This window comes from Eretmochelys imbricata, chromosome 1, assembly GCF_965152235.1.
Source record: "Eretmochelys imbricata isolate rEreImb1 chromosome 1, rEreImb1.hap1, whole genome shotgun sequence".
NCBI lineage: Eukaryota > Metazoa > Chordata > Testudines > Cheloniidae > Eretmochelys > Eretmochelys imbricata.
In genome coordinates this window covers 121747270-121764817 of record NC_135572.1, presented here as the reverse complement: position 1 = coordinate 121764817, position 17548 = coordinate 121747270, and the positions used below count along the sequence as shown (strand labels likewise).

Below are 17548 nucleotides of genomic sequence, written 5' to 3'. Positions count from 1 at the left end.
TTGCCTTTATTTTCCATTTTTTCAGTTTTCATGCAGCTAGGTATAGATATGGGAGACTGTTGAATATAATGATTCCTTTCACTGAAAACTGATATAAAGGGGGAAAGGTGTTAATAAGGACATTTGTTTAAATAATTATTTCACCAAACTTTTAATGTGAAGAACAATGAGTTACTCATATTCAAGCATTTAAATGATATTCAGTTGACCGTAATGGAAATCCCAATTTTTAATTATTCCGTTGATAAATTTTGTAGTTTATTTGTATTTTATTCTGTTTTCTATTTACACTGTCTTGTCTTATCTGTCTCAAAACCAAAAACTTTAATGAAAATACTGAAAATAAGAGACAGGGCACTAATGCATTTATTTGTGCTATTGGTAAGATATGATAGTCCTCATTAGATACCTTTGCCCCCAAATTCATGTCTTACAGAATGCACTTAGTCAGATTCTGGATTTTTATTACCTTCCCATATTTACACTTATGGGTGGCATCTGCCTGCCTTTCTGTTTCTCAGTTTTTCCTGTATTCGTTCTGTATTCATCATTTTTTCTAGTAAAATGGGTATACTAATGACATGTTTGTATTGACCCAATAGCTAGAGATGATTGCCATGGAAAATCCTGCAGACTTGAAGAAGCAGTTATACGTGGAATTTGAAGGAGAGCAAGGGGTAGACGAAGGAGGTGTTTCCAAAGAGTTTTTTCAACTGGTTGTGGAGGAAATTTTCAACCCTGATATTGGTATGCAATTTAATAACTCCCTCATCTCTATGAAGTTCATGCACACACAGTTTCTCCCCATATCTACTCCCTAATATAGGTACTCTCTTTCTGATGGTCCTCTGTATCCCTTTTGAGCGAAAAGGGCATCTGATTCAGGTTGGGATCCTGCATCTGACAGAGCCGCCATCCCAAGGACAACTGGAATGACTGAAATACCTTAATTGCCACAAGTGAAAGTTACCACGTACACATTTAGATCACTAACAAATAATGCAATATTTTTATTTTTACCCGCTTCTTAAAATTTGAATCTAAACCTTCTCTCGGCTTCCCCCTTGGCTTCAAGTTTTGCTTCTAGGGTTAGTAATCATATCTGAGGGGAAAAAAATGTGTCTTACCAAGTGTCCAAGGCAAACCTGTATAACGAGGTGAGGTTTTTTTTTCAAGTTTTCAAAATCTGGCAATATAAAAAAGGATTAACTTTATTCTCAAGTAGTGATGCTGATTTAAATTGTTGTGGAAAGTTTAGAAATACAGTCAAATGCAAATCAATTAAAAAGAAAAGCAGTAGTTTCTGTATTACACCTACTCCTGGGTTCCCCTACCGGTTTTTGTGGTTTAACAATCACATTTTCTTGAGGTGTGGTTTTTTTAAAATGTTTTTTCTGTCCTGTTCTCCCTTCACTCTCCACTGCCGTGTGAAAGAGCCACTCATATAAGAGAACTGACTATAGGGGATACAATGAAACCAACAATACACGGTTCTATGCCAAAAAAATAAAATGAACTTGAAAAAAGTCTGTCTAGTTTCTTAAAATTGTAACTTTTTTAAAAAATTCAGACTGGTATGATTTATCAAGTTGACATTCCCCTTTAAAATTGAATATAGCTGAAGGACATTGTTATGTAGGGATGAGGAGGAGGAAGAAATGTTAAAGGAATACTTGGGTCCAGTTTGTCCCCAAATTCAGTCTTTTTGAGAAAAGCTTTTACAAAACTTAAAAGATCCCTAGAGACTTTCCCAAAATCTTCTAAAAATTGTAATCAAAACAGTTTGTGCTGTAACAGGGGAATATTTGGGTAATCAATCACTGCATCATTGTGCTACACTGTAAGAACTTGAAAGTGAAAGTGAAATGGAATAGAAACAAACGTGAAATTGGCTAGTCTCCTTTCATTGTTAAAGGTCAGAATAATGAAATGTATAGACAACATAAATAGAAAATAGAAGTTTTTTGAGTGTTTTTCAGTTTCACTCTTATAGTGCATAATGTAGGAGAGGAATTAAAATGATGTCTCCTTAACATACCAATTACAATTTGAACTGTTCGTATGTAACCACCTTTTTACACCTATTGTGCACAAAGTTTTTAAATTAAAACATGTCAGAAAGTCTTTCCGTATCTGATGCATTTCAGTGGACTTATTTCATGCCCTTTATGACCTATTTGGTGAAGATAGATATCTGAGTGTTAAAAATCTTCCTCTGAAAGGATGTCTTGTTTCATTAAATTCACACTTTTGAAAAGTAAATAATTTGTTCTGAAATCCAACCTCCCCCCCATCCCATTTTAAATGGGAAAAAAAGTCCCTGCCTTTTAGTTAGGCGTTTGTTTACACAATCAGCATTGAGGGGGTCAGCAACTAAACTGCCGGAAAACAAGCTTCCAGTGCCAGCAACAACCCTAAAGGAACTTCGAAAGAGATATCTCTAAGTTGTTACTAGCCAAGTCAGAAGGGCAGAGAGCACACTGCTGTTGGGGAACATTTGGGTTTGGCAGGCATCAGAGCTGGCAGTGAGATACCTAACTCTTGCCATTTTGTAGAGGTGTCAGCCTGGCCAGCCCGCCCGCCTGCCTCTAAGTGAAATGTATTTTCAATGAATTTGTCATATTCCATGTTGTACATACAATAAAACTATAGCAACCAAAAGGATCACATTCATATTGCATCACGTATACCTTAGACTGAAGATTTTCTCCGCTTTATCCCTTTTAGTGAAATCAATGCGAGAAATTTGTAGGTTACTGGTTTTTATTTATCAAACATTTTAGAGAGATTTTCAAAGGCACAATGGGGAGTAACGGGGAAGTTAATGGGAATTAAGTGCGTTGTGCCTTTTAAAACCTTTAATGTGGTAACAAAAAACTTTTATGTATAACTCTGATACCTAGAAATTTTTGAGTTGGAATATTCTTTAATTTGATAGGAGCAATCAAAGTACATTTATTAAACTTCGAAGTCTTTATAGACTTTTGTAGTTTAATAAAGCACAAATTTCTGAAAGCTAGCAAAATCTGTTACTCTTTTAAAAAAATAATAATATTCAGCGCTATACCCGTTTTGTGCACTCTCCACATACAGTAGATATATACACACCTATATATACATATATATATGAGAAAGTGTCACAGTTAATATAGCAAACTTCTGGTACCTTCTTAGTTTGTCCAGGACTCCAGGCAGCAGTTTTCTCTCAAACTCTGTGTGTTTTTTTGGCCTTGTGCATGTGACTCTGGATACTTTAAACCTTGCCTACTGTGGTTTATATATCTTAATCACTGATGTATACCAGGCTTCAGATATCTGCAGCCATAGGAACTTAATCATTGCAGATCGTAAAAGATTAAAATGGATGAAATTATCCAAACATCTCTTGCATAGGAAAAGTATATTATGAAGGTAGTACAGGAATTGTATAGGTCTTTGATTTGAATGGGAAACGTGATGATACGTCCTTGTACTTTTGCAGTGCCTTCCACTGAAGAAACTCATCACACTTTACAAACACCAATTAGTTTAGCTTTAGCTTTAGGGCTCTCTGAGAGGTAGGTAGTATCTTTAATTTGTATATGATGAAACTGATGCAGAGAGACAGAAAATTATTTGATCAAGGTCCCAAAGGGAATCTGCCTTAGCACTGGTAATGGAACTCAGGTCTTGGATCTTCTTTAGTGAATGAGACAGGATGAGACTCATTCACTCTCCAAGCTGTGCACTGACAGCTTGACTACAATGGGATTTGAATCAGGCTCTGAATTACGAGGGGGGGGTCCTGTGGGAAAATATATACCTATGCTCAACCTGACAGAATTAAGGTTTGTTGCATGGTCTACCTTAATTTTGTAATTTCCTAATTCAGCTATTTTACTTCGTAACCTTACCGTTCTTATTGTAGTTTTAGATATGGAATAAACATAAAATTTAGATAAATAGATTAGAAATGCACATTTATCCTCTGAGCATGGACATATAGTAGTGCTTGAGGTTTGAAATTGTATTCAACAGCATAGATGAGAGTTGGTAAGTATTTCCGTTAATTCCCTTTATTAAGAAATTTATACTGGATTTCTTTAGACTTGTTTCTGTGCTGAGTTTTCATTAGATTTAGACTAGACATGACTTGTTGGTGTTCAGAATACATATATATATAATGAGAAATGGTATGGCTTGATGAGATAAAAAATGTTTGCTTTCATAATGCAATTCTGTATATGTCCTTAAACAGGAAATACAACTAAATAATTTCAGATTTTTCTACTTGCTGTTGTTTTACATTTTTTTCCCCACAGGTAACATGCATTATAGCATAACGGTTAGGTCATTATATGTGTAAGGTGTCGCTTCTGTGAATTTGAAGAACATCTGGATGTGTTTCAATGGGAGTGTAAGAAAAATCTCAAAAATATAATTTAGGGTGTTTGAAATCTTTGTACTCCAATAGGTGTCATAAAAATAAGCAAGTATTTATTAGGAAATTAGTATAGATGAGTTCTGTTACCTATTGCATATTAAATCTGTTTAAAAGTTAATTTAAAACAGCTGTGTAAAATTGAAATCATGAAGAAAGTGAAGGATGAGTAAAAATTATTATGCTTGTTATCAAAAATCATTATGGTAAAGGGGAAGCGAATAAGTAAATTTTTGTGCTGGGGTCTAGGTTAATTATGACAAGACTGTTTTTAAAAGATATTGCAGTCTTCATCCTTTATGGTGGCTTCATTGCTTGCCTTGTTTTGTTACAATCTTAATGTGTTTTCTGACTTAACTTTTACTTTTTGCATTATCTGTGATATCTTATGAATATGGATTCGGATAAACTAGAGTTCTAAATTATTCCCCCATCAGAACAGCAAACACTGCAAGAGTTGCTCATTATTCTATGTTTTTAACTTTTCATTCAATTTACAGAAAGTACATGCCACCATTTTTGCTGCAGTGGTAGTCTGGAAGACCACTTGGAAACTTCACTGAATTCAAAAAGCAGAATGTAGCCTCCCACTTTACTTAGTAATGTGTCTCATAGGGAACATATACTTGTGTTCCAAAAACTGCTTGGGGTTTCCAGTCCATTGCCTTGCTGTCTAAGGGCTTGTCTACGCTTGAACGTTAATTTGGATTGAGGAGAGTCCACATATGGAGTTATTCCTCAATAGCTGTTCTGGAGTAATTCCACATATAGACAGTCCCTTAAAGACTGCTTCTCTCTCTATGCACCATTCCACTAGTTGAGATCTACTAAAATACTTTTATAACCCTAAATTCCTGCAGGCAGGCCAACTTTTTTGAATGGGTCTTCAATCCTGGATTTGGAATTCACTTACCCTGTTGGTCCAAGTGAGCTAGAATTTGTTGGCCTTCAGCTTTTGTCAGCAGGGGGTTGCTTGAGTGGGATACCTTATTTTGTGATTTGGGGAATGTAATGGGGTGCGCTAGGCCCAGAGGCTTCTGCTGGAGGCCTCTGGGTCCTACCATACCCCATCCCAGAGAGCAGCAGAAGAGAAGTCCTCCAAGCGGCCAGTCAGGGCCCAGCAGATTCGCATAAAAGGAACTGCAGGGCCAGAGTCAGTCAGTTGCTGCCTGGAACTGGAGGATTGAGTTGCTGGCAGGGACTGAGGGGGAGCAAGAAGGCGTTCCTGGTTGGCTGCTGGGACTGAATAAGGACTGAGCCCAGTGAGGGCTGCAGGAAGACAGTTACTCCAGGGAGCAAACCCTGGGGTATGGCCCCATACCAGAGCTGGGACTATTTAAGGACTAAGCCCGTGGAGGGCTACAGAGATATCAACAGAGGGGTACTGGGATAGGCACCAGTTGGACTGCATACCCTGGAAGGGGTCTGTTCTGTTTGACATACAGACTGTGTGAGAGAGTCAGCCGGGGGGGCTAAATTGTTGAAAACCTTCCTGAGAAACCATTGACAAGGGTCAACACAAATTGAGAGTCTGCAGGCACACGTACTCAACCAGGAGGCACTCATGAGAGGTGGGTGCCATCCCATTGCAGGGAGACTTTGGGAGATTGGTTATAAATGTGTGGCTTTATAACTGACATACGTGTTTCTATAGGCTGTGAGCATCACATTTTATAAAACTGGAAAAATTAATTCATGCTATGAATATGTAACGTTTTTGGTAAATTATACAGTACTAAATTTAAAATGTAATTTTTCATGTATATCTGGTGCAGATGATTTGGAAGGTGGATTTTTAAACTTCATGTTTACTCTACATTTTTGTTGTTTTTCTAAATATAAAAGTAATCATTTAAATTCATTTCTTATAGGTATGTTCACATATGATGAGTCTACAAAACTGTTTTGGTTTAACCCATCCTCTTTTGAAACTGAGGGTCAGTTTACACTGATTGGCATAGTACTGGGTCTGGCTATTTACAATAACTGTATACTGGATGTACATTTTCCCATGGTTGTCTACAGGAAGCTAATGGGCAAAAAAGGAACTTTCCGTGATCTGGCAGATTCTCACCCTGTAAGTTCATTGTGTTCCTTGAATTTATTACTCCAGGTTGTGGAAAATTTATATTCATTTAATTAAGATTTGATTTCAACACAAGCTTACTGTCAGAATAGGTGAAAGTGAAATGCCCTGTCAGGTTAGTGGAAACGTTCTATGGTTATTTGTTAAAATGTGTGGATTGGTACATGATGCTACCAGTACATCTAATTTGGAGGAGTATGCATTGGCTAGCAATAGGATAGCTAATAGGTCTGGAGGTCAAATGACGTAGGTTCTGTTTCTGCCTCGCTGCACGAATGTGAGCAAGTCACTTAACCTTCTATGCCACAACAACCAAGTCTGCAAAATGAGAATATTATTTACCAATCTTTTGTAAAACACTTTAAAAAATTCTGCTACGCTGTGGTGACTCTAAGTTTTTTAAAGTGAAAGGCAGTTGTGGCAGATGGAGATTATTCACAAATTCTTTAAGCAATTATGAGTTTTCTCACATGCTTTTTATTGTCTCACCTTAAAAACAATAGCGATAAAGGTGGGAGGAAAGGTTCTTTTGCTGATGGCTGTAAAATAGCAATAAGCCACAATAACTATTTGTGAGTAAACAGTTAACGCACATCTCACATATTTTGGTCCTGTGCCTTCAACCATCCAGAGAACACCAATAGTTTTTTAACAAGCAACCTAGTGTGCTTTAGTGCTGTTAGAATGATTTATTTAAATTAATTAGGGGGTAATTTTTCCATTTTTATTTGTAAGAGCTATGTAGTAAATCCTTCCACTATCGCAAATGTTTCAAAGAAAAAAGAGAAAATGAATAGGATAAAGGTGGTTATAAATGCCTTTTATTTTACTGTATCAGAAAAAATAGCTTAATTTTTTTATAGATTCCCTGGTCTGTTTAATTTGCTTCTCCTTCCAACAGTATGCCAAGTCAGGCCACTCTTTCAGCTGTAGTTTGAGGGCTTATAGCAACTTTAAACTCATTTTTTTATTGTAATAAGTAAATTGAGCTATTTCAGATTCCCAGTTTAGTTTTATTTTTAGTAACAAGTAAATTCAGAATTGTCAAGAGGCTACAAAATGTGGGGTGACCAGTCTCATTTTTGTGGGAAGAAAACGGGTGGATTTAAAAGTTCAGTTTACCTGTTACCTCCATTCCTTTTCCACAGTTGCCTTACTCTGCCATCCCTACTTTAATATCACCCTTCATAAACTCCATTAGACAGACCAAGATATTTAAATGCTAATTAAGAGTCTTAAAACTGTATAAAATTCAAGGTAGTCAGGCCACGTTAGATATTGTTGAATACCACAGCCAGAATTCAGAGGGCAAGAAAGCCAGATCTTATTTAAAAGGCAGTGTTCCTAAATCAGTGATTACTAACATGGTACATTTGAAAGTGTTTGTGGAGCATAGGAGGAAGACAACTGGTGAGAGGATGAGGATTGCAGCTAAAACTTACAATAAGTTTATGGGGAAAGTTCACTATACTTTCTCCAATTAAAGAGCACTCACTTTCTCTGACCTTCAGTCTGCATCCTTGAGAGGCTCATACCTCTGTCCCCTAGTGGGAGTCCTTGAACAGCTACTGCCTGCACATCCCCTGCTGCTGGGAGGTATTCCTAGGCGGTTCCTCAGAGGTGCAGGGCTTATTACTGCTTTAGTTTTGGGACTCGGAGGGCTCCTTAAACCCCTTCAAACAACTTAAATTCATTTTTTAAAATTCCACTTATACTGCGCAATGTCTGACCCTAACTTGTGCTTATTTTTCAAAGAGAGGGTCAAGTATTTAGCAACACGTCAACTTCCTCCTCTTCACATTATGTGCACAAATGTTTTCTTGTCACTTCTAGTGATTATGTCCCAATCATGAACAATTGGGATTTGGTACAAAGTTGTGACCTCACCCAAAAGATATAGCTGATCAATCCAAGCATGTTTTTTGACAATCCGTATCTAAAGCTGTACTCTGATTATCATTGGTGATAGAGTTGTAAAATAAAAGTCCCACTATATATCATCAAATGTTTTTATTTTATTAGGTTCTTTATCAGAGTTTAAGAGACTTGTTACAGTATGAGGGAAGTGTGGAAGATGATATGATGATAACTTTCCAAATATCTCATACGGATCTCTTCGGCAATCCAATGATGCATGATTTAAAGGAAAATGGAGATAAAATTCCTATTACAAATGAAAACAGAAAGGTAACTCACATGGCACTCTAACGGTGGAATGATCTTTGTTATTACTATGTATCTCAGAATTTCAGTCAATATTCTGTAGGCATGTAACTAAAACATTAATTTCAGCTAGAGATAAAGAAATAGTTAAATTTAAAATTCTAATAGTCCAACTGGGTTAAGAAGCAGAAGAAAACACTTCTGTAAAATTCTCTTGCATGTATGACTTTGAGAACACCAGTTGTATTATACGTTTTCTGTAACACACGTTTATGTATAACAAGTCAGAAATTTAAGACTCCTTTTTAATGTTTGCTGTTTACAAGCAACTATTAACCTAGATATCTATTCGGGATTCTGTTGTGTATATTCAGATTGCTGAGTAAACTGTTAATAAAACTAGTAAATTGAAATGTGCATACCAGACTTCACATTGTGTATCTCCCCAGATACATTTTGGACTCAGCATCTGAGCATCATCTTCTAAGAAAATGTGCCAGACCAAAAGATCATCTACTGTCTCCTTTAGTTGTAATTTGTTGCTGAATGGTCTTAGATTTCATACAAATTTAGGCTACACAAAATTTTGATACACGTAGAAGTGAGCTTTTATCTTAGATTTTGAATCCTACCATTGTTTGTGATTGCTTAAACTTTATTTACTGCTTCCGGTGCCCTACCAGAGTCCTCCAGATTGGTGGATGTGTGCGTAGGAGAAAGAGAATTTTTCCTTGCTCATAAACTTGGTTTCTCAAATGAAGTTGTCCACCAACTGGGAGGAATCCACTTGGACTATTTTGTGTGTGCATGTGGATAATTTCTGTTGAAAAATTTCAGTACATGTAAAGTTAACACAATTGTCCAGTCATAGCTCAGCTGCCTCGGAGATTGATTGTAGGTGGGCCAAGTCCAGCAGTGCACTCTGGCTCGGTTCCAGTTATGAGAAAACAAATTATACAATGCCATGAAATACTTGCTTTCCCTATTTAAAACATTAGACCAAAATGTCTTGTTGAGTGTATCTTGTTTTTTGAAGGGTAGGATTTGGCTTTTAACTATTAAGTAAGTTTTGGGGTTGTTTTCTTACAGGAATTTGTCAATCTGTACGCGGACTACATTCTCAACAAATCAGTAGAAAAGCAGTTCAAAGCCTTTCGGAGAGGATTCCATATGGTGACCAATGAGTCTCCACTGAAATATTTATTTAGACCAGAGGAAATTGAATTACTTATTTGTGGAAGTAGGGTAAGAAATCTGGAATGTGCAACAAAACAAATTGCTGGTTTTCTTATCCCAAAGATACAATTATGGGTGGTGATAAAATGTCTTACATTTACAGAATCTAGACTTTCAAGCATTAGAAGAAACTACAGAATATGATGGTGGCTATAGCAGAGACTCTCTTATTATTAGGTAAGTTCTTTAACTTTTCAAGGGATATACAAGTAAACTGTATTTTACTAAATTCATGATGAAGAGGCACTATCTGTAATGTGAGGTTCATGTTTTTGAAGTACACACTGAAGTCCAACAAGAGCCAAGTATCATTTATTATTATTACTGAATTATGAGTATTTAATAAAGTCAGCAAATGATAAGATGTTTAACATGCTATTATAGAATAAACTCTTTAAACAAAGGAAAACTTATCAAAAGCTATTGAAGAAACTGAAGGGTAAAAAATGATTATTTTGCTCTTGATCTTTTTTACTCGTGTGCTTTCTTGTTGAGAGATGGAAGGGACTCATTAGATAATCCCCAACTGGCCAGGATTATTTCTAACACTATGCTACCTATTATTTGCCTAGTTTAGTAAAAAATGTGTCTCAGAAACGTTTAGGGCCTTTTCATCTCCGACCTGGATTATTCCCACATACAGGAAAGGAAATTCCACATCTTGTTGCTTGCAGAATTTCCAATTAATTCTTCTCTTAGTGTGAGAGAATCTGTAGGAGCCCTGCTGGTAAAGTTCCCCTGTAATTCACTAGTCAACCCTTCAGGGGAGAAGTTCCTTAGTACACAGCAGGGGTAGCAGGTAGATTAATATTCAAAGTCCTTTGGGGTTGCTCTTACAGGATTTATGCCACAGTTTGCTCAACCACATCCTTCTCACTCACAGAGCCCATGTTGCACAGAAGGGCTTGTCGGGTCAAAAGTGGAATAATGCTGTAGAGAGCTTTCCCATCTTCCTCTGGGAGAGGATGGTATAGTTCTTGTAATCTTCGGCTGTCTGCTTTCCCCTCCGGCCCATGGTTGTCTTTCTCTTCTAATCCTTCTCCAGTCTGTCTACATCATTCTAGTATTGAGGTTCCCAAATGTGAATGAAATATTGTGTGTGTAGTCTCTCTTATAAATCTAGATATATTCAGATGATCTTCAAGACCATGAAATAAGAGATGGTGATGTTTTTTGCTCAATGATGAATTATCCTAATAAGATTTTTGTGATGGGTGGAAGTGTCATAATTTGTTCTGGTGGGCCATTAGTGAGTTCATTCATTATCACATATAATCCAAACAAAAGGCCTCCAAACCATGTTATTTGTCAAGAACGAGGATGTGCAAAATAGTGTGTTTACCATAGTTATGATTATAGAAAAATGTAGGGGCTCCAAAAACTGCTCAGATTATTTTACATATAATCAGGCTGACACATTTTTGATGAATTATTGTTTTTATTCCTCTAATTTTGTGGAAGCCACCTTTTATTTTCACCTCAGTTTTGATCTTAACACACAGCTGGTAACTGACACGTGACTTGAACTGTTTAGTCAGACAAATATTGATATGTTTGGTAATATGATAGGAAGAAGAGAGAAACAAGATTATCAGAGACTAGACAATGCTTTGCAATAAGAATAGTTGAAAAATATAGAAAATACAAACAGTATTGAAAAGAAATGGACAGCATCTGCAAATTATTTGCTAATTTTAGAATAGTCTGAAACAGTCTTAAAAAGTTAACAGGTTAACCTTCAAGGATTTTGAAATACTTCAAATGTAGCTTCAAAACTTCCACAGTTAGCAAATGTTTGAATGCAATCTTGTTCAACTCCTATATGCTCAGTTTGTATGCTGATTATTGTATCTGTGGTAGATGATCAAATATGGTGTCATATATGATAATGTGTCAGTTAACAGCTCCAAATTGCATAATTCTGGCAGTTGTGAAAGTTACATACAAGTAGGGGGAGGTCTTGTTTGTATCAAATATTCTTAACAATATTTTTCTCTTGCTTTCTCAACTGTGTTTTTAATTTCCTCTCAATAGGGAATTCTGGGAAATAGTCCATTCATTTACAGATGAGCAGAAAAGACTATTTTTGCAGTTTACAACAGGCACGGACAGAGCACCTGTGGGAGGACTTGGAAAATTAAAGATGATTATAGCCAAAAATGGCCCAGACACAGAGAGGTAAAATATTGACCTTTTATTTGGTAAAAATTTTATTTTGACTTCTTAAAAATTAAGACGAGTTCTGCAAAGTGAAAATACTAGCAGCCAAATCTTTACATTAAAGTTAAGTATCTCTTAAATTAGCATTTTAATAATATTTTATCGTGCTTTGACCTCAAGGTTACGTGAAAACAACAGGTATAAATTTTAAAGCAAAGCTGGAGTATTGTTTGTTCTTACCTATGGAAGCAGATGAAATAGCATGGTATTTCGAAAAGATGATGATCCTTATATGTGTGCGTTTTGCATTCCGATGGCTGAATTCTTCCTTTTCTGTTTTTCCTCAGATTACCGACATCTCACACATGCTTTAATGTCCTTTTGCTTCCGGAATACTCAAGCAAAGAAAAACTTAAAGAGAGATTGTTGAAGGCCATCACATATGCCAAAGGATTTGGCATGCTGTAATAAATAAATCAGTCTAACAAAAGGGATTAAAATTGGTGGTGGTGATGTCCCTGTCCAAAAAAGGCCATAAGATAGTGAGCTACAGTAGTCACCTGTGTTTGTGCCTCCCTTCTTTACTGGGGACACTGGGCTGGAACAGCAGATTTCAGCTGCTTATATGAACAAATTCTTTATTTTTTCTTTTAGCGTGAAAGTATTACCTATTCTTTCACTTGTATGTACAGAGAGGTTTTCCTGAATATTTATTTTAAGGGTTAAATCACTTTTGCTTGTGTTTATTACTGCTTGAAGTTGAGCCTTTTTGAGTATTTACAAGAAAACAAACTGTACTCTCCCAAGGAAAATATTGCCATCATTTGTAGACCCTGTAACCTTCAAGTATGTGCTATATTTTTGTCCCTGTATCTAATCAAATCAGGAACTGTACTTTTTTGAAGAGTTTGCTTTTGAAACTTGAAGTCTTGGAAAACAGTGTGATGCAATTACTGCTGTTCTAGCCCCCAAAGAGTTTCTGTTCAAAATCTTAATCAATAAAGATGGAAGGGAGAACTTGGAATGTTAAACTGCAGCCTTGAGAACTTTACTTTAGTCACAGCACAACAATTAAAACTCATTTCACTATGTGTTGTCTTCACATGTCTTGTAATATATTGTGTTTTAAATTAGCAAAACATATTTCTTAGTCTCTGAAAGGGTAGGAGTTTTAGTTACATTGTTTAAAAAAAAAAAGTTTACTGGGGAAAGTGCATTTTCAGCCAAACAGCTTTAGAGTAGAGAATGAAGTTTGTTGAAAAAAGGATAGGAAGTTGCTATATTATAAACAAAAAGCATGTGGAAGTGCACTTAAAATGAAGTTTTATTATTAATTGCCTATTACGTTGACATTTTAAATAGACAATCCAAAGTCTTCCCTACATGTTATGTCATCATCCTTATTTAATGAACTGTTGTTCCTTTATCAAGGCACATGATCAGTGTTGCAACATATCAAAAGGGATGGCTATTGTACCTTATATTTTTCATCTGACAATAGACAGCACTGAAAATGATTAAAACAAACTTTTAAGGCTTACTTTATATTGTTTATTCCCTTAAATATACTGTTGGAAAGGAAATACTAAGGTTACTTTCCTCTGCTACATAAAATATACAATAGGTTTTGAATTTAAATCTACAAATCATATCAGAAGTAAATCCTTTACCTTTCGTAGTCTGTATATGTAATGTTAACTTCTCCTGTTGCAATATAAAATAAAGGGATTATGCATTTTTAACTAAGACGACATAATTGGCATATCTCGTTTTACTACAAGCAACAGCTGATGTGCAGAGCTGAGCTTGTGCCTTGACAATTGCTATAACTGACTACTACAGATCAAATCCATTTGATGATTTGTGTGAAATTGGCATTAAAAGGCATAGTTTTGAAATCATTGGAGGGAGAAAAGATGTCTTTTCAGGATTATTTTAATAAATTCTTTCTAGTAATAGAAACAGACAACTGTTATGTAACTATAATGCTGAATAAAACAGTGACGTTTTTCACCATGGTTCAGTGAAAAAGAAGACAGTGATTTCCTTTCATAAATTAACATGGGGCATCATTAAACTATTTATTTTGAAACCTTTATTTAAAGTATATTGTATGCTGAGGATGAGACAAACCTTAAGCTCTCCAGAAATGACATAACTCAGTGTTGCCAACCCTAAGTGTTCAAAAACCATGAGTGAGTCCGAAACCATCAAGATTGCCTTAAAAATTGATTTTTTTTTTAAATGAGACTTGAAAAAATGGATTCTTTTTATCTGGTTTTTGAGGCTTTAAGGTGCACTTAGAATACATTTTCAAGATTTTCTCCACCACCATGTGGGCTAGAAACTTGTTGGTTTAAATGAAAGTTGGGAGTCTCACCTAATGTCTGCAGGAGCCAGAACTTTAAGAAAAAAAAAAAAATCATCTATTGCAAATCTCTCACTACAATGCTGCCTTACTGAGTCATTCGGGCTCCTTGCCATCTTCCTGTGCTTTAGATGGTGAGCATAGATGCTGCTTGTGATTGCCTCGAGGCACTTCGTAAGTATGAAAAGTTCTTGATACCACATGTTTATTCTAGAGCTGTTCAAACCATATCTCTCTAATGTGATTTGCCCAGGAAATGTTCTAAATGATATTTATGTCAAGTTTTCTCTGTGTAAGATTTGTGGTGACTTATTTTTATATAGCTCCAAAAGTGTGCTAGGCATTTCGCAGTCAGGTAAAAATACATGGTTCTTGCTTTGCGTCTGTTACATTCTAAATGGATGAGAGCTTTATACTACAGAAGAAAAAGTAACATTAAAATAATGTAATTGTACTAGCTTTCAAAAAGCATGAATTGCTTTTGTGGGGGCATTACCAGATACATATGAACTTTGTAGAATTACCAGACTTCTGATTTAAAGATACCACCTACACTGGATCCTGAGGCCTGTGTTTTATCTCCTTAGCACAGCACTGATGGAATTCTCTGGACATAAAGACTTCTTCTACCCTTGAAGGGTAGAAGTAGCGGTAGTAAGCCAGAACCCTTACTGGCAGCTGCCCGCTGTAAATACTGCCCTGAAACGTTCCACTCAGTTTCATTTACTGATCCTATCAAGTAAGCAGCATTTCCCTCAAAGGACTGACTTTTCTGTCTTCAGCTATTCAGGATTCTAGGAACCCTGACTGAATATGCTTCACTATTACTTATCTCCCTGGTACGGTCAAAGGCCTACAAAACTGAGCTTGGGAACTTGGGTACACCTGTGCAGCACCTTAATGCCTGCTTCTAGGCATTTTGGTGCACACCTTCCCCCCAAGGTAAAGGTGTGGGTGGCATTCTGGAATTCATTTTTTTTTTTGCCAGCACCTTGCTGTTTTTACTAGGTTCACAGAGCTCTACCATTATTGTTGTCCTCGGCATACTGACCCCATAATATCTTAGGCACCTGAACACCTTACAGTGAGACACCTAGCCTGGTTCAATGCCTTGTTTAGTGCTCATCAATTATTTGGTTCAACATCCAGCACTTCCTTCAGTGCCCAGGTATCTATGGTCCATTTATTTCAGGCATGGCATTTAGGGAGGAAAGAAGGTTGCTCAGGTGCCTCAACCATTTGCTTAGCGTGCACGCAACATTTGGGAACATGGAGCTTGAAGGCGGTGCTACTGACAGTGATGGGTGCCTGGAACTGCAGTACCACTGAGCCTCCCTGGCCCACCAGCCTGGGCTCCCTTTACACTGTACTGCTGTGACCAGCCTGCCAAGCCCTCTCCCAGGCTACAACGTGCACTTTACCAGCACACGTACAGAGGGACACACCTAGCTGCAGTTATATGTGGAGGCTGTGATCAGCTCTGGATGGGAAGGCTTCAGCTAAGGCGCTTCCCAGCTACTCAGGTACACGCATCCGTCCGGGGTATAATATAAACCCAAAACTTATCTTTCACTGCACAGTGCAAGCTCATGAAATTCACCCCCCTTTCTCTGTGTGGAGAGGAAATATACAACAGCTTTCTGCCATGAGTTATGATTTCCACACGCTGGTTTTAGACAAAGTAAAAAGTTTAACTACAAAAAATTAAGTGATTATAAAGGGTAGCAAACAAATCAAAGCAGATTATCTAGCAAATGAACAAAACATGCTAAAGAGATTGGATATGAATAGCAAATTCTCACCCTAAATGATTATGCAAGCAGGCTTTAGGCTCTTAAGGGGCAAGCTGTGCTGGCTTTCAGCTTAGAAACCCCAGTTCCCTTCACAGGCTAAAAATCACTTTAGCCTGTGTCCAGCACTTCCCCCTCCAGTTCATCTTTGTTCCTCAGGTGTTTCCAGGAGTTGTCTTGGGCAGGGAGTCAGTGAAGAACCATGATGATGTCATTTCCATGCCCTATATAGATTTTGCATATGATAGGAACCCTTGGTCTCAAAGCTTGATTCCCACACTAGTCAGTGAAACAACACTGGTATTCCAAGATGGAGTCTAGCACCAGGTGACCTGGTCACACATCCTTGTGGTGTTACAGCAGACATGAGTCAGAGCCTGTTTGTAGCATCCTCAGGAAGGCCCCCAGGTGGGAAATAAGCTGTGTCTATGGGCTATTGTTCTTCCTAATGGTTCATTAATTTGAATGGGTCCTTCCCAGCCCGCCCTCTAGACTGAGAGTCTTTTGTCTACTTGGTGTTCCCCATGTGTAAACAAATTTGTAATAGATACATAGTCAATATTCACAACTTCAGATACAAAAATGATACATGCATACAAACAGGATAATCATATTGTGACAAAGTTCCTCCTCTAGCTGGGTGGGTCTTGCGCTTATTGGCGGATTTGCTTGCCTCGGAGATTCACAGCAGTCCTCAGTTTGGCCATTTTTGTGAACCCACAGTCCAGGTCAACTCCTCCAGTGTCTGATCAGCAGTTGGGAGGTTTGGGGGGAACCGGGGCCCGCCCTCTACTCTGGGTTCCAGCCCAGGGTCCTGTGGAATGCAGCTGTCTAGAGTGTCGCTCGGAACAACTGTGCGACAGCTACAACTCCCTGGGCTACTTCCCCATGGCCTCCTCCCAACACCTTCTTTATCCTCACCATAGGACCTTCCCCCTGTGTCTGATAATGTTTGTACACCTCAATCCTCCAACAGTCCGTGTTCTCACTCTCAGCTCCTAGTGCCTCTTGCTCCCAGCTCCTCACATGCACACCACAAACTGAAGTGAGCTACTTTTTAAACCCAGGTGCCCTGATTAGCCTGCCTGTCTTAATTGATTCTGCCAGTTTCTTGATTGGCTGCAGGTGTTCTAATCAGCCTGTCTGCCTTAATTGTTTCCAGAAAGTTCCTGATTGTTCTGGAACCTTCCCTGTTGGGAAACGGGATGTCCCTCGCTTGCTCCTCAGCTATCAGCTTTCTATTCTTTCCTAAAGCCCCCTGGCCTGGATTTTTCTTACTTTTCGACCCTGCCTTAGTTTCCCCGCCCCCCCGACCGGGCCAGATG

The 17548-nt window shown here is 37.6% G+C and overlaps 1 protein-coding gene across 6 annotated transcripts in view; it reads left to right on the top strand.

The window, feature by feature from the left end:
* Positions 1-13156, top strand: part of UBE3A (ubiquitin protein ligase E3A) — a 94211-nt gene extending 81055 nt beyond the window's left edge. For all 6 annotated transcript variants that reach the window (XM_077814820.1, XM_077814802.1, XM_077814829.1 and 3 more), the window contains 7 exons: positions 603-747; positions 6292-6497; positions 8529-8693; positions 9759-9914; positions 10009-10082; positions 11940-12083; positions 12413-13156. In XM_077814820.1, coding sequence (XP_077670946.1) covers positions 603-747; positions 6292-6497; positions 8529-8693; positions 9759-9914; positions 10009-10082; positions 11940-12083; positions 12413-12533 — 1011 coding nt within the window. In that variant the 3' untranslated portion in view covers positions 12534-13156. The remainder of the gene's footprint in view (positions 1-602; positions 748-6291; positions 6498-8528; positions 8694-9758; positions 9915-10008; positions 10083-11939; positions 12084-12412) is intronic.
* Positions 13157-17548: the final 4392 nt, after the last annotated feature.